We start from the raw sequence: 22,645 nt of genomic DNA on the forward strand, positions 1-22,645 counted from the left end.
TAAGGTAATCATTTATAGACACAATCAGTTGAATGAACATTAACATCCAAAGAATCCCTGAAGTATGCAATAAGGCGGTAATGTCTCATATCAAGAACAGTAAACAATGGGTAGGAAGAATGTCATGTGTAGTAGCAGAGATTCCACATACATGACAACTCCTGGAATTTCTGCTTCGGTATTTTTGGCTGAAGTACAATAATAGTCTTGTTCATGCGGTGGCTTTCATCATGCGGAACCTTATTGCTATCATCAGCCATCACTACAAAGTAAAAGATAGATGAAACTAAAAAACCTTTGCACTGTGAACCGCGATAAACTCTCGACTCTTTCTGGCATAGCCTATAATTTCGGAGGATGTGATGCCCAATTGGTGTGGTACATGCTGCTTGACCTCAATATTAGATCAACAGTGGGGCAAGTAATAAGAGACAGCCTCTGTTCCATCTCCCAAATACTAAGTTCACGCTCAGCAAATAGTTTCATGAACCAGAAAGAAACGGGACGTGAGCCAGAGTTGTCGGAAGAGAGATGTTGAGATTATGAACGGCTAAATAGGCAGCAATCCCAGCAGCATAGCCCGCAAAAGCAAAACCGCTCACCTGTTACCGCAAAACAAACATTGACCGATTTAATATATTTGAATTTTCTCACAAAGAAAAAAGAAAAACGACTCAATCATAAGCAGATCCAAAATTAAACTCCTGACAGTTCTGAAAACCGTATATCTGGGAATTTAGCACATCAGCTTTTTCTTTACCTAGCTACACCCTTGACTTGTCTTAAGCAAACTTAACCAACCAAAAGAACAAAACAATAGAACCAGGACAAACTCAGTAGTGTAGAGTACCTTCCGCAAGTACCAAAAGAAGTCCACCTTTTCCATCCCCATAAATGCCACACCAGCCGCTGAGCCAATAATTAGCATGGACCCACCAGTGCCAGCGCAAAAGGCAATCAGCTGCCAAAACTCCGAATCCTGCGGGAATGAGGTCAGATCATACATCCCCATTGTTGCAGCAACCAGCGGAACGTTGTCTATAATTGCAGAAACCACCCCAATTGACCCAGCAATCAATTCGATGCTAGGAATATGTGCGTCGAGGTAATTCGCCAATTCCCTGAGAAGTCCTGCAGCCTCCAGGCTAAAAGAAGGTATATGTTAGAACCGATGCATTAATTAGAGTTTTAAAATGTGCATGTCAAAACTTGTAGCATATAAACTTCCCAAGACTCTTGGCAATAAAGAGTTGAGGCTAGCGGGATATGGACTTGCATAAGATTTGAGTGTGGAAAAAAAACCCCTTTTTTAGAATTTCTTTTCCTTCCATAAAGAATATGATTGACTCTCTAGCTCAATGGGCTTTATCCATTGTATAGTTTACTAAATAGATAGAGAAGTTTTGACAGTTTCTCTCTTCAAAACTCACCAAATGTTAATCTCGAGTCCTGGTCAGATCTCATGAATGGCACTGCACGATCAATATGAATAGCAATTTCAACCACTATGCATGTTTGCTCAACATCATACCATAAAGCAAAACTAGAAGAATAATTGAGTTGTACAATCAGTGAACAAGAGCTAAAGCAGCTTGTCATGCTACTATTGGTAGGAGATGCGCAGCTGGTACTCATCAGAGATTCATATGAAACCACAGTGGAAACAAGCGTAAAGTTGTAAAACTGCAATATGATGATGAAAGAAGCATAATGAACTGATTGGCTTAGTGGTTTAAGGAATGGACATGTATGTGTGCATTAGACCCAATAAATATGTTCAATTTCCCATGTGAACTGAGGACAATACCAAGTTCAAACTACCCACACTTGGGTTTGGCTCGCTTCATACTGATCCATGAGGTCCGTGGAAATTTTATTAGTCCTGGGTTTACCTGCTTGAGGTGGCTTTTTCACTATTATAATAAGAAAACATTATGTACTCGTCTAGTGCAGAACCAAGTGGACAATATGGTAAGTCATTTGAGAGATTTCCAAAGCGAAGCTTGACAGAATATATGGTTCAGATAGATATATTAATTGTATACATGTCCCTGCACATACTAGAGAATGTCTCTGCATGTCTGTGTACAAGTGAGATTTTGAAGGCAGAGATTACTTCATCAATCTTCTTAGTATAAAGAATTTTATAACAAGAGGTGATGATATTAATCTTCTGAATAAATGATGAGCAGTAGGTAGAAAGAATGTCCTCACGTCATTCACAAATTACCTGCTTACAGATAATAGAATTCCAAGGAAGAAGAGGACTCCTTGAGTGTCAATTCGAGATAAAGCCTGTGGTACCTTCAACCTTTGCCTCTCGGATTCACCATAATGGATTGCATCTGTTAGAATCCAGAGAACTCCAAGTCCGAGCAACATACCCATGTAAGGAGGCAGACCAGTCAAAGCTTTAAATACTGGAACAAAGATCAGTGCGCCTATACCCACAGAAAAAACAAGCCGTCCTCGAGGAGCCATCTGCTCAGATGCCAAAACATCGGCAGACTCCTGTCCCTTCCCATTAACTTCACTGTAAAGGACAAAAGCAACTAACCTCACAACTCCAAATCCATTTAGTAGGAGCTAATTGACATTCGGCATATGGCTGGATAGGCTAGGAGAGTACCTGGTAAGGGACATAAGAGCCAGTGGGACAGCTAGAGAAACTGCTGAGGGGAGGACCAAGTCCTGCAATTTACATATTCTGATGTGGTCTTGAAAGGGCACCAAAAATATGAAAACCAATTGAAGATAAGACAGTTCATACAACCGTGCACCCAACAGATATATCTCATATAGGAAAGCTAGTTAGTCATTGCTTGAGGAAATTGAAATTCCAATGCTGAGTTTTAAAGCTCAAAATCCAACTTTCGTTGATGTTAGAGCATGAACAAATTTGAGCAGTGTTACTGTTATTGTTTAAATAAACCTAAAGAGAAGTATGACAAATTCAATCACTACAGGAGGTAATGTACTTGAATCACCGGTAATAAATCACATGTTATGGGACTGCATGAGGTAATGAAATCCCAGCCAAGAACAAAGATGAAATGATAACCTTCATTGTCTGCACAGTGGATATCTGACCATGAATCCAAAGCATAGTGGTAGTAACATCACCTATGGGAGTCCATGCACCACCAGCATTTGCTGCTATAACCACAACAGCTCCAAGAAGCCTGCCAACATACAGTGGAGCATTGGTTAAATAGAACTTCTCAAGAACATAGCTTGAAGCAATAGAGAAGTGATGCATAGCGCTATAAGAAATCCTACCAAAACAGCATGAAAAGGAAATAAGTCAAGCGGAAAAGTGAAACAATAAAAAATGATAGAATCAAAAAGCACTTAACAAAATAAGTGTCATCCCGCAACATCAACAAGGTGCTCTTTTATGTATTGTAAGAAGTGGTTATATCAACCAGCAGCATCTATCACTAAGATTGAAAAGGTATGTATGTGGCCATCTAACTTCCTTGAACCACTCAATGTCATTTGATAGTTGCACTTATTATAGAAATAATTCTATTATTTGATCTGATAAACTATCTCAAACTCAATAAAAGCAGCCGACTTCTGAAGTTAGATGATTATAGAACCAACTTAGTGGCTCATACTCATAATAAAAATATTATGTTGTTTCATATGGCCTAAAGACAAGACAATTCTCAATATAAAAGAAAATCCTATCAAAACAGAAAGGGTGCAGAAAGGCCCAACTAAAGGAAACAAAGCACCTAGCAACCAAAAAACAAGCTAGAGATGTTGAGATGAGATCTTCATTACAATCTGAAAATGTTGTAACATACCTGCGGTATTCGGAAGGTGGCACCAGCTTCCGCAATAAAGACACCATGACAATTGTAGATGTCAAGTTGTCCAGGACAGAACTTAAGAAAAATGTTATGAAACCAACCTGAAAATCCAAAAGTTAAAGGTCAGCGCCACATTGAATTGAGAGGTCAGTTAGTCTCATTCTTATTCAAGCTGAGGTATCTAAAATGTCCATGGGGAGAATTGAAAGAAGTCATCTAAGCTATAGCAGAATACCAGTTTCTTTGCTTTCTACTTCCTGAAAGGGCAGAAGCCAGTTTTACCAGTTCAATCTAGAACACAAGAACAAAACACTAAAGCATCTCCATGTTAGACGGGCTCATCCACTGGCCAAAGTTTCACCAGCTATGTCCAGTTCATATCTACATAGATTTAATTCTGATCGACCTATTCAATGAATTCCACCTATTGTTGCAATACCTTCAAATGTCCCCTAACTGTACCACAAGAAGCAATCTCAATGGCAAGTTCACCTTACCTTATTTCTAGTCCTTAAGTGGTTGGATGCTTCTTGAAATTCAGATGACAGTCATCTCACTTTGGTCAACTAAGGATGTCGATGGGCTCCAATTAGGGGCTTAGGCAATACTCAATAGACGTCAAAAGCTGACAGAAGTACTGAATCAATCACGATATGCACGACTTCCAATCTAAAAACAAATTCTAGTCATTTATGCAACCGTTAATGGATTATGTGATCAAATGTCACAGCATAAGGGGGTTTGAACTAAAGTCATTTACCACCCCTAGCACTAGTTGGTATATGAGACGGCAATATAAACTGGGTAAACAGGTTTGAACTAAAGGTTCAATAAAGTATTAACAAGAGTTCTAACTGCAATTCACTGACTATTCAGCTGAGAAGGATTCTTCAAGACACCGTGAGACAGAAATGAACCTACCACCCAGAGAAGAGTACGTGGCTTCCGAGTAGTTATATTGTCTGTAACCAGCTTGAATCCTTGATGAGCATCTACAATCTCCACAATGGTCATTGCACCAAGCAAGAAAAAGACTATCTCACTGACTTCAGCTGATGCATGTCTCAGCTCTGAGACAGCTACATCTGTTGATGGAGCCTAGGCAAGTAGAAATATGAAATATCATACCTAAACATAACTAACAAAATATAAAACAATCATAAAATAAATAAACTTCACTTGAGGGAATTTGAAACAGTGATAAGCTACCAACAAACAAAAAAGAAAGTATACAGCTCATCGTGAAATTTAAGCATTTAAATTCATAACGTATTTTCACACCAAGACTTAAAAAGTACCAAGACATTAAAAATACAAGAGCAAGTGTTAAGAACCTTCTCCATCATCTCACCTAGAGACTAGAGGATAGTAAAAGGTGCTTGAATTAAGAGAACCTTGCTTATGAGCTTCCACAGTCAAGAAAGAATTAGCCTGGTTAAATGCAATAGTCACATGGACAATAGCTTAGACATAGATGCCTACAGAAGAAATGGATAGGCAAAGTCGATGTGGCCAATTGTTAGTGACTTCCGTGCACGCCAATCACACCATTCTTCATCAACTTCTTGGAAAGATAAAAAATTATTCGCAGGCTTCCTAGCCAAGAGAAGGAAGGCCAAACGCAAGGGGAAACATCATTAAATGATCAAAGCTTAAGCTAAGTGGTGTTTGTAGACCATCATTTTCCTGTTGAATATCGCAAAACAAAAGAAAAACCATGAAGAAGATACCTGGAGCCTTCCTAGAAATAACACTAAATCCTCCCTCGATACATTAGCAATTTCTCAAAGAGAAGCTTTTCAACAGAAATTGTGCCATACTAATGAATAAAATTTAATTCAGAATCTGCATCTACCCCTGGTGTGTCTTAAGGTTTTCCAGGAAGGACTTCTGCTGCATATACTAAATGTTTCTAGATTGATGAGCTGAGGAGTATAACATATTAAGGCAGTTTTGAAAGCAGCTCTCCTGCATATTGCATACTAAATTTGTCAGGAAACCAAAAGAAAGAAATGACTTCTAGCGTGGCATGATTGGTAAACACATATGTAAACTTTACCTTTTTAATTTGGCAGTCACACTCCCAAATTAGATTAAGATTCAACTAGAATAATAGCGAGAAGAGAAACATTTCAACAAACATGCTACCACATCATGCTTCAAATAAATTTTGGCCCGTTATGGGCCAAATGGTAAAAAGAATATCTATGTCAGTATAAATAAACAATTAAGGATGAGCCTATCTACAGTTATAGCAACTCGCTGATATAGACATCAATAACCACAACTTTATCTGAAGCTTACCCCAATACTTCGCACTACCCATAAGCTCACAGCCATCAATAATCCCACTCCACTTTTATTGAAGGCTAGAGATTCTTCGAAGATTATGCCTGCATATCCTAATACAAACAAAATCGCCATTGCAGGATCCTGTATCACAATATGAACAAGATTAAACAAAGTTATGAAGTATTCACACTAATATGTAAGAAAGTCTTTGCCACATATATATCAAAATTCCAATATATCAAAATTCCCAAATAAGGAAATTGACAACAGAGCAGGGGTCAAACCGACCTGATTGGCAGCAACCCATGAGTGGTTAATGGCCACAGCTCCTGTAGCAGCTGCAGCGAAAATTGCTAGAGCTTTTACCAAATCAGTCTTCGATTGATATGAAACTTCAAATTCTTGCGAGCTTACTTCATCAACTGAACATAGGGGATCACATGACCCAGATGATGTAAGGTCCTAATGATACAGTAGCAGGTCAATGTAAAGTCAACACTAATTTAATTATATAGTATGTTAGAGAGTTTCTTTAAGCAGATTAACAATGCTTTAAGTTCCACATACAAGAAGCGCAGAATTGAATGCAGTCACTACTATTTGGTAAGTGCATTAGCAGACTCTGCTATGTACAAGAAAAAATTACAAATTACTACAGTTATCTTCAGCCAGAACTTTCTATAAGACACAGCCATTCCTATACCTACGTCACCTTAAACTCATTAATGGAACATTCCACGGTCTTTGGGATCCAAAACCAGAATCTTCCAACTTAATCAGTGAAAGCATTTTTCCCTCATCCTGCATTGGCCTAGATGAGAAACAGTCAAATTGCATAAGAGACATGAAGGTCGACTGAAACCTATAGGCGCAATATTTCATTGTCCCATTGAGCTCTCCAGAAACAGAACAAATCGACCAGTGTAAGCATCCACATTCAATTAGAGCCATTTATGATAAACCAGAGACGCCGCCAAGTATAACTCAATCTTCCTCATAAGCCCCAATATCCTTGGACAAATTATTCATCTCATGGGTTAGAAGAACACAGGACGGGGCTTGTACCGAAGAAGTCAGACAACCAGAGGAAAAGAGCAGGCGAGAACAACCTCGAACCGCTTCTCCGAATTGGGTTGAGCTTGCTTTTTCTGAACCGGAGAAGAAGAAGACGACGACCCTTTGGCTTTCTCTTCAGCTCGAGCAAGAATGCCGCGTCCGAGCAGCCTCGAGCTCCTGGCGCCGCACGAAGACGAACCGAACAGAGACTCGGAAGAGGGAAGCGAAGGGCGGGTGCGGAGGAGAGAAATGGGTGACGGCGGAAGCAATTCGCGCCTCTTGAAGAGGTGCTGGGAAGCGGGGACATGGGTCGTTCCGATCGAGGAAGACGCCATCAAAGTTTGGATCTTTTTTCCTCAGGGTCGCGTTCCAGAGGAAGGACGGAGGCACCCAGAAATGGCGGTGGGTTCCTGATCTTCTGGGTATATTATTGGAAGTGATAATTGACTGATGATGACGACTGAAGAGGCGAGGAAATTGCATGGCATCCGCGGGAAGGATAAAAAGGGAGAAGCGTCGTTAGGGAGAGAGAGAGGGCAAGGTGTGGAAATAGTGATTCTGGCGTGGAAATAGTGATTCCTTGTGATATATCCACCCCGATTTTATATGGTCCCGGGTCGGGCTTTAGTCAGCTTCCTTCCCACCATATAGTTGATAGGCTGGTGTCACGGTCTATCATTGTTCCATACTTGCATACTCTTGTGAGTGAAGTTTGCGGTCATAAGGTGAAAAGTGAGTAATGAAAAGGGAATCAATATAATTAGTGCATGGAAGTAGCATTGGCACGATTAATGTTAGAAGTTTTAAGATAAATAAATAAAGGTGGACTTGATCTCTCATGCACAAACTGTTCGGGAACCGATATAACTCTCCTGATGAGATTATAATAAGTTGAAATCAGTTATTAAATCTAAAATTATATGTTGTCTCACTTGATGGACTAGACACTTGAGCTAAGTTGAGCATGGTACAATCCGATACAAGGAAACTATTTGTCGTATTGTTTATTGGAATAACTAAAGAAAGAAAGTTGGCTTGACGTTATTCGCTCACTAGGCCTTGCATGGCTATTCCACGGCCAAGGAATTGCTGGCTAGTGACAAATGGTATTAGAGTTTGATCCCTCCAATAAGTGAGTTGAGGTGGAGAAAACTTGTGGTATACTCAATTCTATGAGGGCAATGAGTGAATTGCTAGGGCAAAATGTGTTCAGACAAAGTGCGGCTCTTGACTAGCTTCTATTGTGACAATGAGCATAGGAAAGAACTAATTCCTTATTGAATAGGGAAAATGTTTCTGGATCAATTAGCAAATCTCAAAAAGAGGATTGTTGCCACATTTTTAACGATGAAAAAAACCTCAATTGGTTTGTTGAGATAAAGAAATTATAGCATGCGAATTAGGGTGCTACCAAAAAGTGCAGTTAGTGAAAAATGCCACCCATTGTCAAGAAAAGCACAAGTGATCGAAGGTGCCCGAATAGCTACAATCAAAAGAAGCTCAAGTGGAGTGGCCTTTTTTTGTTGCGCGAGCATTGCTATTTGATGTATGATCCAAAAGCCACGGGATAGCCAATAACAAAGAGTGTTGCAAAATTGAGTGGGGATAATGTCACAGTTTATGATTATTCCATACTCGCCTATTGTTAGAGTGGAACTTGGGGTTATTGGGTGAAAAGTGAATGATGTAGAGGGGATGAATACCATTGGTTCATCAGAGTGGTGTCAAGATAGTTGATGCTTGAAATTTAGGATAGAACGAATATATCTCTAATTGGGGTTAACTTCTTACGCACAAACTAGTTGGGAGTCGATACCTCTCTTGTCATGAAGTTATGATAGGCCAAACAATTGTTGAGCCTAAAGTGATTTGTTGTCGCGCTTGATGGACTAAATGTCCAAACTAAGCTAGATGTGTAATACGATCAAATACGAATTAGTTATTTACCGTATTATTCTTTGGAACATCTATAGAAGGAAGGTTGGCTTGCTAATATCTGCTCACCAAGTATTGCACAGGCTATTCTGTAGCTAATGAACTGTCGACCAGTGACACTTGGTAATAACTTCAATTTGTTTTTAAAAAAATAGGTGTCTCGCAATCTTTGATCTTTAGAAAAGTGAAAAAAGAAAATGATTGTCAAGTAGTAAAAAAAAAGGACCATAAAAAAACCATTTTGTTAAGATTATATAGTAGAGACCAACCAAAAAGATTATATAGTAGAGAACATTAAATTTGAACATCTAAAAAGGATAAGGTGCAGACCAAAGTGGGTCATAAGAAAAACCATTTTGAATATTCTCTTAAATTTTAATATTAAAATTACAGCCGTGTAACGTTCGAGAAAAACGTGCAAAAAAGGGTAGATATATTTTTCATCACACTTTTTGCAAGAAATCCGTTTTCTATCCTTAATTGCTGTAAAACGATAAAAAAAAATGCAAATGGAAGAAGAATAAATCTAAAGTACTGATATTAAAATAATAAATATCAAAATAATGTTAAGCAATGAATATATTTTAAAGTTTGAGGAGTACAGCCAGTTTAAGAGACCTATAGAAGATATTCTAAGAAGAAGAAGAATAAACACATGTTGAATAAAAAGGAAAAGGCCTAAAGAAGGGTCAAAGAACAAAATTGGATTACTTTTTATATATATTCACATTAGAAAAAAAATATTATTTTAAATTTAGTGTCCTGCGGTCTTTTGATTCTTAAATAGTGAGAAAAATAATTATCAAGTAGTAGGTAAACAAAAGAGACATTAAAAACCCATTTCATTTGGACCATATGGTATACAAAGTCATTTACCATTTAAAAGGGTTACGGGGGAGGTAGGACGGGTAATGGGGCATAGTTCATCCCCGCACCATCCCATGTGTCGGACAAGATATTGGAACTCATCTCCTTCACAATTATAAAATGTTTGTGCCCAATTTGAAATTTATCATCTCAAAATCATACTTAACTAGCTATATTATTGAAGGGTCGTGTTTTCCTTGACCCATAATTGAAAATTCCTTAATTTAATGGATATTAATCGCATTTAAGTTTAACTAGAAAAAAGAAATGCGGTTAAAAATCATGTTTATAACCTGGTGGCTAGAAACTTGTTTGGAAGGGGTGGCGAAAAATATGATCATTGGTAAAATGCTCGTATATCCTTGAAGGGCACAAGATTATAGTTAGCCAAACTTTCATTGGAGCCTTAAGCGGACAGCGAATTTGACGAATAATACAGAACGAAATGTGAAAGCAACAACGTTAGAATCCTATGTAATCTACGTCTAACTTGAATTATGTATTAAAAATAACATAACGACTTCCTCTCTCTCTTTTTTGCTTTTTTTTTTTGGTGAACCACAAGTTCTAACTTCTACAAGAACGAAAAGGAAAGGTTATCATGATAACTCTCCTCCATACTTTTACCAAGAAGACCGAAGCATGCCCGCCTAAACTCATACAGTCACACATAAATTAGTAGCAAAATCGGTTCTGCCACCGTTTTTCGTAAACCTCCAGATCGTTATGATCAATATTAATGGTGAAAATAAAAGCCAAAGACACGAGCTAGTAGAAGGGGAACGATGCTTACTATAGAACAAATCCATTGCTTTGATGCCATTCTTCAAGTTCTGAACACACTTTTCTCTTCACCATCTTACTGGCTTGCCAAGTCCATGCCTGAGGACCAATCTAGTCTTTTGGAAACCTCTTGTTTTCTGGGTAATTTTTCTTGACATGTGAAAGAGAGAGAGAGAGAAAGCCTCCGTGAGGAAAAGTGATGGCGGGTCTTTCTCTGGCACAGTTCAAAACGCTTTTGAACTTGGTAAAGAGAAAACTGTGAGGGACACAGCAAATTGAAAATGTAAAGATAAAACAATGATAATCGACTGCTCTTTCTTCAAAGCTGTGATTCTTTGGAGTGTCAACTTGGAGAAGATCACAGGATGTGAGAGAGAGAGAGAGAGAGAGAGAGAGAGAGAGAGAGAGCTCTGTGGAAGCCGACTCAACCTTGTTAACCTTTTTCCGGGAGACGCCAACTTGGAATTTTGAGATGATTAAGAGATTATCCTTTTGGTTTCTTCCCGCTATTCTTTAGAACGTTGCAGCTCATACGTGTACTTGCGAACCTGTATTCATTCTCAAGAGCTAAATTTTACGAATTTCATTTGAAAACTACTTTTTTTTAAGAATTGAAAAACAGTGTAAAAGTTAATCATGTACACTAAAGAATTGTTTTGAAAGTCTTCTCCTAGACTCTAACACATATATCAACACAATTTCCAACAATTCATCATTGTGAGGAAGAAAAATTGTAGCGAGACCACTAAATTATGACAATGGTAGAAAAAAAAAATAATATGCTCTTTTTTCATTATCAAATCTCAGTAATCTAAAATGCCATATCATGTACATCAAAAGAAAATTCTTTAATTGATGAAAATGTAGGAGAAGTGGGAAAAAACAGAGTAAAAGTGGGAAAAATGAATTGACAGGATGATGGGATTAACTCACCTTTCAATAGACATTCAAATAGAAATGAATGCAGCGAATTATAAAATGCCTCATGTAAGTGTGAAAATTATTAGTATCGTATACCTCAAATTATGGAAGAAACCGTTTTCAGTATAATTGTAGGAAGCAATACGCATTTAAATGCTTTTTCATAAGGTAAGATTTATAGTTTATAAGTTACATTATGAAATAGGTATAAAATCGTTTTACTATTTCTCCTAATAAAGAAGCAAATACGCATTAAAACACTCACGTTCATTCGCCTAAACAAAAATGTAAAATGCACCAATCTCTCTCTCTCTAATTCGATACATATGGAAGTATTAGAGACGATTCTTATAGAGACTCTATAATAATATATTTATGTATATTTTCACTATAATGAGATGGAAGTACGTCGAAGTCATCTCTTTGCTCCGACAACGAAAGTAAATCATAAAAAATAAGACATATCACATGGCAATATAGAAGATATCATACGTTTTTAGCATGAGAATACCATGTGAGAAGAGACAAAAGTTTATTCTTCGGACGACAACAGTAGACCTAGACATCATACATTCTGATGGAATGGATAGTCCTCGTATGGAAGTCTGCAATCCCCAAATTCGAATTGGACCCCAATACACGATGGACACAAATTGTCTATATGCGACCTGGTGGATTTCGGGCACGCGATGCAATCCGGGGCTGTAAGCGCCCTATTGCAGAGCCCGTGTCCGTGCTCGCCCTGTTTTGACATATATTGACAAGAAGAAATTTCAGGTTCGTCCGAAATGTGGCATCGGTTCCATAAGAGTATTTGCAAAAACGAAGGAGCCCAATGACAATGACCATGATATTCCACCTAGCAGCCATGAATGATTGCCAAATCCTTTGTGTTTTCTCCTTATTTTTGCTCACTACTTTGAACCCAAGCTCGATGTGCCTATTTGTACACCACGTTGGTATTGCAAATTCCTCCATAATGCTACATTGATTACATAAACTACTGTGAAAAGAATTTTGGCCTTAGCATTGTCGGATTTGCTGTCACTTTCATCATGCCATTGCATCTTCTAGTAGTAGTAGTCGCCAAACCTTAAAATTAATGATATAGATAGCATATGGTTGCCATGACCGCAAGCTTGGCATCTTTCGAGTTCCAAAATGGGCAACGATGGCTGCAAGCACGAGATCTCTGGCGAGTTCAATTAGCACTCATCAAACATAACCCCAAGAGAATGCCAATAAGTTCTGTTATAGCCAAAATTATAACATTAATGTTTTTGTGACATTTTTTTTTGTCCAACGGAAAATAGCTACTTCACATCCAAATCTGATATATGTACAAAAAATACATAATGTCGATAATGAAAATATTTTTTTTATTGATTAATTATTTCAATACAAACGATCATTTAAAAAAACGTTTTTTTAAATTATTCATCTTATACGAAATAAATGCACCCTAAACAAGTATACATAACGTTGGTGTTGCATGCTCCTCTATTGGCTACCACGATCCCTTAAGCAATTATGATGGATTCTTGGCCTTTACCTTGTTGGATTTGGTGTTGCTTTCATTGTTCATTGCATCTTCTACTAACGTTAGTCACTGAGCATTTCCTGTACCGATTGCTATGATCGTATTAATATCATGTGTCTACGTTATTCTTTGGCTCTTTTATGGGGAAGCTCACTTCGTAGTGATCACTTCATACACAAAAGAATTCATGTAGAATCAAGCTCACTTCGAGTAGCTTGATTCTCTACTATTAAATAGGTAATATTCGGTTCTGTCTCCATCACTGATAATATCTAATATAAATTGATTTGATGAACTAAATTAATATTTATGTGAGAATATTTAGGATTAGATTGGCTCAATTGAAAAGTTTATGACTTTTTTGATACTTTTCCTAAAAAATTACCTATCTCAATTTAACAAGAAAACTAGCTATCTTGTGAAATAATGAAACATGAAATAGTATCCCTAACAATATTTTTTAGTGGAGAATTCTCGAATATCCATAAAAATACTTTGACAAATTCAAAATTAAATTAAATCTCTGACTCATCGACTCTATCCTACACTTCCATCCCTTCATCAATATATACTATGTATGTACTTTTCTTGTCACAAGCTATTGACTAAGACGAATCAACTGTCTCACATGATTGAGATGCATGCAAATCTTATGTGAGACTTAAATTAATATGGTGCAAGGATTGCTTTCCTCGTCCATTCAGTCAAGTGTTGTAACTTTGCCAAAACACAACTTCCTGAATGAGGAACTTGAAACTTCCGACACCAAGGCATGTATTTATACCCCCGGCTGATCATGCCATTCAAGCAGCAAAAAAGCACAAGAAGAAAACCCTAAACCAGACGTGTCCGCAAGAAAGAAGAACATGACGGTCGTTCTCATCTTGCTCCTTTTACATTTTGCGGTGTTGTTGCAGGTGATTTTGACATGAAGCTAGTTTTCAAGATCTGCCGTGGCAACCATTATCCGCCGGTGAGTCCGCCATGAGTTTAGATTTGGTCATCACGGATCTAACATGGCATGCGACTAACATTAGGGTCCCATTTGATTCGTTTTTCCCAAGGAGTTTTGGGCCCCCCAAAGTCCATTGGGGAAATTTTTGTATTTGTGAATGTTTTTGAAAGCTCATTTGCCTAATATGAGCATTCCCAACGCTGAAAACCGAATGTTGGGGAGGAGGTGTTTTGGGCATTGAGCATTTTGGAAATGCAACCGCGTCACTGTTCATCATCTCTTCCCTCTTCATCTTCTTCTCTTCCCTGCTCATCTTCTTCTTCCCCGCCCATCAGGCTTCTTCTGTAGCCACCATCGCCGCCTGAGGGTCGTGCGTCCTCATTGACCACCGCCTAGGTCGTGCGGACCTTAGGCGGCGTCGCCGGGCGTGCGCGCACTCCAAGGTGACGCGCCCGGGTCGCGCGACCTAGGCTGGCCGCATTTGACCACCGAATGACCCGTATTTGGCCGTTCGGTGGTTGGCGTGGTTAGCCGCCATCGCCGGATTTGATTTTCGATTTTAGACATGACTACTACAACTATAATGGAACATGCTAAGGACACGCGGCCTGTAATAGTGCACTCTCCGCTGAGGATTGCCACCTAAGCTTGCAAACGAAGCTGGGCGCCAAAACAAAGCGGATGTTTACATGGTCTATTACGAGCCACAGTTAAAAAATGAAAATATGAATCATCTGTTATAAAATATATAAATGAATATTTATTATATTCATATTATATAATATATACATTTGTATCATACATTTTAAGTACATATTTCTATATAATTAATGTTCATCTTCCTATCCAATATATGTATTATTTAATATATTAATATAAATATATTTTTATTTTTTATAAATAAAATTTAGTTTTTATCGTAGATATATTATGATATAATAAAAATAAAATTTTCTCCTTTAATTTTCTCTACGATTTCTAGCGTTTGGCTTTTTTCTACTATCTTTAATCTTTACTTACTTTCTTTACTTAATTTCTGCATTTTCTACTTAATCTCTATTTTTTTATTATATATTTGTAATGCAATATTTTACAACATTATTCAAATTTTTCGTAAGAAAAAAGGAGTATTGAAATTACAATAAAAGCCAAGAACTTGTGCCCGGCCGGACCGAACCCTACAAAAGACCGCCACTCTCTAACCAGAAAACGGAGCGGCGGACCTGCGACGGCGGCGGAGCAGCTCGCAGTCTCCAACCCTAAACTCTCGCCGCCGCCGCCGCCGCCGCCGTCGTCAAAGCTCTAGCTCGAAAGGACATCGCTCCTCCGGCCATGGCTGGGGGCAAGCTGAGGAAGGACAAGCCCAGGGCCGGCGGCAAGGCGGCCTCCTCCGCCGCGGCGCCGTACCAGGGGGGCATCTCCTTCCACAAGTCGAAGGGCCAGCACATCCTGAAGAACCCGCTCCTGGTCGACTCCATCGTCCAGAAGTCCGGCATCAAGACCACCGACGTCGTCCTCGAGATCGGCCCCGGTACCGGTAACCTCACCAAGAAGCTCCTCGACGCCGGCAAGTCCGTCGTCGCCGTCGAGCTCGACCCCCGCATGGTCCTCGAGCTCCAGCGCCGGTTCCAGGGCACGCCCTACTCGCACCGCTTGAAGGTAATTTGAATCTAAATTGGAATTTGTCATCTCTCTTGATTTTCCACGGCCAGGGTTTTGGGTTTTGTCGGTGAAAGGAAGGGCCTTTGAGCGTGAATTTGTGATTTTGAGGCGGACTTTGCGGGGTAAAGGGATTTTGATGGCTTGTGAATTGACCTGTAGAAGTTTGTGTGTGCATAGCATCAAACAACGATGTTTGGTTAGAAAAAGTTGAGATTTTGTAGCTTCAATCTTGGTTTTGCTCTGAAGAACTTATAAAAGTTTCACTCTGTTACGTCGAAAAGTAGTAGGTAGAGCTTTATACAACAGATTGTTCAAGCTATACACTAAGAGTAGTTTTTTAGTGAAGGCTGTCCTGTTTTTATCAGTTTCTGAGGATGCATATCACTTCTCTTGATTGCATGCTTGTTCTGCTTCATTGGGCAGTGGAAATTGGAAGGCTGCTCTTTGATTGCTTTGTGTTCCTTTAAAGATCATTGTAATTTTTCTCTTAAAAGGCTGTTGGGGATGATCAAAGTTTCTCTCTCGAAATTTCCATGTACACAGGTTATCCAGGGCGATGTGTTGAAGACTGAGCTACCCTACTTTGACATATGTGTGGCCAACATTCCTTACCAGATCTCCTCTCCCCTCACGTTCAAGTTATTGAACCACCAACCACCCTTCAGGTGTGCGGTGATTATGTTTCAGAGGGAATTTGCAATGAGACTGGTGGCTCAACCTGGTGATAATCTCTACTGTCGTCTCTCTGCAAACACCCAACTGCGTGCTCGAGTCTCTCATCTCCTAAAAGTCGGAAGGAACAACTTCCGGCCGCCCCCAAAGGTGGACTCGTCTGTGGTTAGGATCGAGCCAAGAAAACCAGCTCCTGACGCAAATCTTGTGAGGGAGTTTGATGGGTTGATGCGTATATGTTTCAATCGGAAGAACAAAACACTTGGTTCCATTTTTCGGCAGAAAACAATGCTTTCTGTGATGGAGAAGAATTATAAGACTCTCCAGGCGTTACATCAATCGCAGAGTAATTTATCAGGGGATTCAAAGGTTGGAATGGATGGTTTAGATTTTGGAGATAATGGGGATGACTTGGGGATGGAGGTTGATGACGGTGGAGACGACGAGATGGAGTTGGAGGATGGCGACGCAGGGGAAGTTTCGGAATTTAAGGAGAAAGTTTTGAATGTGTTGAAGGAGGGTGATTTTGAAGAGAAGAGATCATCCAAGCTCACACAGCAGGAGTTCTTGTACTTGCTCTCCTTGTTTAACAAGGCTGGTATACATTTCTCTTGATGAGTGTAGCAATTTTGAGGTATGCAGTTTTGGTGATGTTGAGTTACATAGCTTTAAAATCTAAGAGTGAGGAAGAAGTCCATGTTGACTTATTTTATCAGTTATCATCTACGTGAAGCAATTTTACTATACGAATCTTAACTCAGCAGCTCCTGCTAATACTTATTACACTAGCTGTGATTACACTGCCTATCGCTCTATCTCTTTCCTACCCATGCCTTTTTATCACACAAAATGCGCTTATTATGTTTTTTCTCCCTTCTTTTTTGCACTGCTGCTGATAGGAGTTGTTGATAGTAAAAAACAAAAAGAAGCAAGATTCTGTCTGGGAATTTAACATTTACTCTCTGAATCCTTATACTGTTCTTATTATCAACTTTAGAGTTAAGTGAGGTGGGATATAATTGAAGGGCCACTGATATGTCTGAAACTTTATTTCAGTTCAGTCTTTCACGGTAATTGCCCAGAGGCTGGTTAGGAAGTGGCGTTAGTCTCCAATTGCACAAGCGTTACTGCAGAACTAACATGACACACTTAACGGGTTCCTTGCATCTTCAACTGTCGTACAATGCATCCAATTTGGTTCTGGCCCTGCAATATAGGGTAACTCAGATCCCCCAGCTTGCAAAATTTTCTATATTTTCAGCTTGATCAGTGGTTCTATGGCTTGTCTAGCTGCTGGTGGCTGTTGCTGAGAGCACATCCAAACTGTCTTGAGGCTGACCAACTTTTCAGTTATTTTGTCCATCACATTCCTGGATACCACTTCAATTACTGCCTTTGTTTCTCGCAATGCAGCACCGAGACTTGGCTTAACATAATTTCACACTCGGGATCGCCCTTCCTTCTCTCTTGTTCCCTGCGCTTGCTTTCCGTCGCCTGCTCATGCCGATGCTCCACCAAAGGTCTTTCCTTTGCTTCTCCCAAATTGGCTTTCTTCTCGAACCAGCGCTGACACTCCGATAGGTTTGTATTGCAGACCCCCGAGGAGACATTTTCGGTTTATTGTGTGACAAAATCTCATGACACTTAGGGGTGCATGACAACTTCTTATTTTTATTTCAGAAACAATTTTTCTATTCCAGACTTGTTTCAGAATAAAAATCCGTTTGATAAAATTATTCCATTTATTTATTTATTTTTGAAATAGATTTTTATTCCAAAAATAGATTTGCAATAGAAATCAAAAGTAAAAATTTTATACTTCTCTATTTATGTGAGAAATAAAAATTCTTCTCATCGTTTGTCCCTATGAACCGGTCGTCCATCCATTGTCGCGACCACCGTCCACCGGTCGTCGGCCGTTGCCATCACCAAATCTGCGCGGAAGTCACTAGTCGCCGAGTTGCCGGCCGCCGCGGTTGCTAGCCGCCACCGTCGGTCACCGGCCACCATCGCTAAATAAAATAGATAGACTTTTCTCTTTGTCTCGGGTCGATGGATCGTCTCGATGGCCACCGCCCCACTACTATCTATTGCCGTTGATTGCCGGTCCGCTATCATTCGAAAGAAAGAAATTTTGTGTTGTTATCAAACAAATTTATATTTTTAGAGTAGAAATTTTATGTCATTATCAAACGGGTATTTTTGCTTAGAAACTAATTTAGAAATAGAAATATAAAAATCTATTTCTTTTCTAGAAATTAATTTCTTGCTAGAATGGTTATCATTGGTGCTCTTAAAATCTAAGAACCGTAAATGCAAACAAAAAATTCCTCAAATCTTCTACTATTTAGAGTTTCTTTAGATTTGCCTATAGATGAAAGGACAACATGATCACCCTGTAAACTGTTTTCTGTGGCTTGAGCCATGATTTGGACTGGAAAAAAGATGAAAATAGTAGGCATTGGATGCGAGCACAATTGAACGGTGCATAGTCTCAGCTGCCCAACCTTCATCTTCGTCAAGAACCTTTGAAGACACCGCTTTCAATTCCCACTAGAAGAACACTTCCTCACCATGCTTGGTTGATTAATGATTCGATACAAGTCAGTCAAACGCTAATGCAATGCAGCCACTTCACAAGCGGTTGCCTTGCTAGATTTTGATCTAAAATTAACTTCTAGATTATGTCTTGACCCCGAATTACCTATTTCTCTTGTGTTTTTCAGGGGCTTTCCCTCATCTATTTTCAATTTAGCCTTCTAAATAGCACTTTGAAAGTCTACTGGTGGGAAAATGAGTTTAAACTATGGGCATTCACAGGAAAAGTGCCAAAAAAGTCATAAACCTTTTATCTTTGTGCCAATTTAATCCTAAACCTTTTTTCAGTGCCAATTCAGTCCTAAACCTTTTTAAGTTGTACCAATTCAGTCCTTTCGGCAATTTTGACCTGATTTTGCTGACTAGACGCCGGCCGGGTGACGTGGACAAATTTTAATAATATTTTAATATTTTTAAATATTTTTATTTTTGTCTTTCCTCCCCGGTCGCCGGGGTCCGGCGACCGGCCGAGGCGATCGCCCGGCGAGGGCGAGGCCGACCTTGCCGGATCGGTGAGGTCGAGCCTCGCCGGCCATGGGCGAGGGCCGGCGGGCGAGCCTCGCCCATGGCCGCCTCGCCGGATCCGGCCATGGGCGATGGGCGAGGCTCGCCTCCGCCGGATCCGGGCGAGGTCGAGCCTCGCCGGCCCCTCGCCCGACCTCGCCGAGATTAGGCCATGGGCGAGGCTCGACCTCGCCGGCCCTCGCCCATGGCCGGCGAGGCTCGACCTCGCGGATCCGGCGAGGTCGGCCCTCGCCTCGTCGGCGGTCACTTCGGCCGGTCGCTAGGACCTTGGCGACCGGCTGGAGGAAAATAAAAATAAAAATAAAAAAATAAAAAAATATTAAAAGTATTTAAAAATATTAAAATATTATTAAAAGTTGTCCACGTTAGCGCCGATCATGCCGCGTCGGCCCCGGCCAAATCAGTCAAAATCCGACTAAAATTGGCCGGAAAGGACTGAATTGGCACAACTTAAAAAGGTTTAGGACTAAATCGGCACCAAAAAAGGTTTAGGACTAAATTGGCACAAAGGCAAAAGGTTTAGGACTTTTTGGCACTTTTCCCGACATTCACATTTGAGGTTCCAGTACACGTCTCCATTCTTGAATTATATCAGTTTTTAATAGTAATATAAAAAAACTATAAAAAAGAAGAAGAAGAGAGAGACTAAAGCCAAGATTGAACTTCATAGCGTGATATAAACCTCATTATGTTAATAATTAAATAAAAATTAATTAGATTTGCATGCTAAAATCGTGCAATTTACGTGTTCACGTTGATGTCAGCTTTTAAATTATAACGAAAGCCTTATCTATTTCTTTAATAAATGATTGTCGACATTTCTAGTATGTTACATAATCTTTTAATTGTAGTGTAGTTAGAGAAAAATATTTTTAAATTTTATACATTCATCACCATGACATATATTTTAATATATACTAGTAAAACCCTTACTATTGTTTGGTCATATTTTATAAAAAACAAGTAAAAAGAAAATCAAGAACATTAACCATGCGTGCCGCCATCCTTGTTTCTAATCAATTACATTTTTGATCCCGTATTGGCTGGTCACACAACGTCTTCAACAAATTCAAGGACAGTGAATGAATCGCAATCATCGAGCCTATGTAATGCTTGCCATTGCCATGGCAATGCTATTTGGAAGAAGCACTTCCTTTTGATATAACTTATCTTGAATTGATTGACCTAAGCAAAGTAAGCACTACTCTTATGAAATTATTTACCGACACATTATCTAAATGAGAAAAATAAGTCCCTCTATATCTACCATGACGTATAAAAGAACAATCGCCATTCTATTTCTAATTTTTCTTATAACAAGAAGAACCAACGTTCAACATGAAAAAGACAAATAAGAAATCGAAAAAAAAAAAAAAAAAAAAATGGTGACAAAGCCGAACATGAGGAAGGTGCAATGGCGATCGATCCAGTCAGAGGCCTACCTCGCCATCCCTAACCCGAGGAGTAAGAACAGGTTTGAGAATCCCTGTCACGTTCTCCACCTGCACGTTGGAATACATACATACATACATAGATACATGCATATATATATAATCGCTCTTCGCTCCTGCATCTGCCAAACATCAAGAAAAAAAAACTTATTGACGTGAAACAAAGGAAGGAGGAGGAAGAAGGAGGGAAAAGAAAAAGGAAAAAGAAAATGAAAATGAAAGAAAAATAATAAAAATTTCAATTTTTTAAAAAAAAAAAAAATCTCGTGCACTTTTTTTTTCTCCCCTCTTCTCTAAATAGACTTCGTTTGTATAAATTACTAATAAGACGAGAATAATGAGAAATAATAACTGGGATAGGCTTTATTCAAAATTTACTTGCTCGTCTAAAGAAAGTGGATCATGTTATCCAAAATTAAATAATCATGTTTTTTTTTCTTTTTTTCTTTTTTCTAATCCCTATCCATTAAAAAATAACTATAGATCTATCTTTATTTATCGGTATGGAATATTGATTTGCAAAGATTTATGCGCTTTAGTGGCTTGCAAACTTCATGTATGACCACCATGGTGAGTCTTCTCATGATTCACAACATCATATGCATCGGGATAGAGGATTGACCATAACCAAGCAACACGGAATCTTCATGTATGACCACCATGGTGAGTCTTCCCATGATTCAAAACATCATACGTATCGGGATAGAGGATTGACAATAAACAAGTAACTAAAGCACATATAGGCCACCACCCGCCGCGGTGGCTTAGCTAAGTAGGCGTTAGACTTCCATCGAGGAGGTCTAGTGTTCAAAGCTCCTGCAACCTGCGTTGCAGGAAGGTTAGCTTGAGACTCTTAGCGACTTACCCGATGGCATGTGTGTAGTGGCTAGCACATGTCGCCCCCAGTGGTTTACCTCCGACTGTCGGCCGTGCGGGGTTCCCTAGATCACCAAAAAAAAAAAAAAAACACATATAGGCCAAGATGTCACAGGCGTGCTTGTTCTAGCATGACTTCGCCGATGGCATACTGATCCATCTAAGATGGACCAATATTCTACACTCATGTTAAATACAAATTTGAATCAACTAGGCAAGTCACGTTGGTGGAGTCGATGAGGCGTTGCAGGATGTTGAGTATCACATGTTGGGGAAAATACTCCATTACATTAGAGAACTATTTTGTAATAGTAATCTATACAAAAATACTTACATTTTCAAAGTACACTATAGACAAAAGATGATGGAAGATAGCGATAACATTGACAATAATTTATTAGAAAAGATAGATAGAGCTTTTGTTATAATTAAAAGCCAACATTAACGTAAACACGCAAATTGCATAATTTTAGCACGTAAATCTATTTTTTTTAATTTTAATTATTAACGAAATGAGATTTATATCATATTATGAACTAATAGTGGGATGAGCTTTATGCAAAATTAGCTTGCTTATCTAAAAAAGAAAAGTGGATCATGTTGTCCGAAATTAAATGATTTTTTTTTTTTTCTTTTTTTTTTCATTTCCTATTCATTGAAAAATGACTATAGATCTATCATTTTTATCGGTTCC

At 39.0% G+C, this 22,645-nt stretch overlaps 2 protein-coding genes across 7 annotated transcripts; one reads left to right on the forward strand and one right to left on the reverse strand.

The window, feature by feature from the left end:
• Positions 1 to 28: 28 nt before the first annotated feature.
• On the reverse strand, positions 29 to 10,895 carry LOC104453147 (sodium/proton antiporter 1). 2 transcript variants are annotated; one of them, XM_039316376.1, is made up of 10 exons: positions 10,762 to 10,895; positions 6,399 to 6,572; positions 6,123 to 6,251; positions 4,740 to 4,916; positions 3,813 to 3,919; positions 3,062 to 3,182; positions 2,630 to 2,691; positions 2,231 to 2,533; positions 851 to 1,145; positions 29 to 602 (listed from the first exon to the last, which is right to left on the reverse strand). In XM_039316376.1, the coding sequence occupies exons 1-10, from the start codon at positions 10,789 to 10,791 to the stop codon at positions 483 to 485; spliced, it is 1,518 nt and encodes a 505-aa protein (XP_039172310.1). In that variant the 5' UTR covers positions 10,792 to 10,895; the 3' UTR covers positions 29 to 482. The 2 variants fall into 2 exon arrangements, with proteins under 2 accessions (XP_039172310.1, XP_010065973.2); XM_010067671.3 differs by lacking the exon at positions 10,762 to 10,895 and adding an exon at positions 7,220 to 7,669.
• Positions 10,896 to 15,323: 4,428 nt separating this feature from the next.
• On the forward strand, positions 15,324 to 18,169 carry LOC104414616 (ribosomal RNA small subunit methyltransferase). Of its 5 annotated transcripts, XR_005552653.1 has the most exons (5): positions 15,324 to 15,826; positions 16,373 to 17,135; positions 17,558 to 17,719; positions 17,915 to 18,021; positions 18,083 to 18,169. XR_005552653.1 is itself a non-coding variant. In XM_039316324.1 (3 exons), exons 1-2 carry the CDS (start codon positions 15,500 to 15,502, stop codon positions 17,114 to 17,116), a joined length of 1,071 nt encoding a protein of 356 aa, XP_039172258.1. In that variant the 5' UTR covers positions 15,324 to 15,499; the 3' UTR covers positions 17,117 to 17,135; positions 17,915 to 18,145. The 5 variants fall into 5 exon arrangements, 2 of the variants coding, with proteins under 2 accessions (XP_039172258.1, XP_039172257.1); XR_005552652.1 differs by having other exon boundaries at positions 17,915 to 18,148; XR_005552654.1 differs by lacking the exon at positions 17,558 to 17,719 and having other exon boundaries at positions 18,083 to 18,099.
• The last annotated feature ends 4,476 nt before the right edge of the window (positions 18,170 to 22,645 follow it).

Source organism: Eucalyptus grandis, chromosome 7 (genome assembly GCF_016545825.1).
Source record: "Eucalyptus grandis isolate ANBG69807.140 chromosome 7, ASM1654582v1, whole genome shotgun sequence".
In the NCBI taxonomy this organism is placed as follows: domain Eukaryota; kingdom Viridiplantae; phylum Streptophyta; class Magnoliopsida; order Myrtales; family Myrtaceae; genus Eucalyptus; species Eucalyptus grandis.

Coding starts and splice junctions, on each gene's coding strand:
- LOC104414616 (XM_039316324.1), top strand. CDS start 15,500: ATGGCTGGGGGCAAGCTGAGGAAGGACAAGCCCAGGGCCGGCGGCAAG. Junction 15,827..16,372: donor CCTACTCGCACCGCTTGAAG/GTAATTTGAATC, acceptor CCATGTACACAG/GTTATCCAGGGCGATGTGTT.
- LOC104453147 (XM_010067671.3), bottom strand. CDS start 7,501: ATGGCGTCTTCCTCGATCGGAACGACCCATGTCCCCGCTTCCCAGCAC. Junction 3,183..3,812: donor CCACCTTCCGAATACCGCAG/GTATGTTACAAC, acceptor GTATGTTGGCAG/GCTTCTTGGAGCTGTTGTGG. Junction 2,534..2,629: donor GCTCTTATGTCCCTTACCAG/GTACTCTCCTAG, acceptor TGTCCTTTACAG/TGAAGTTAATGGGAAGGGAC.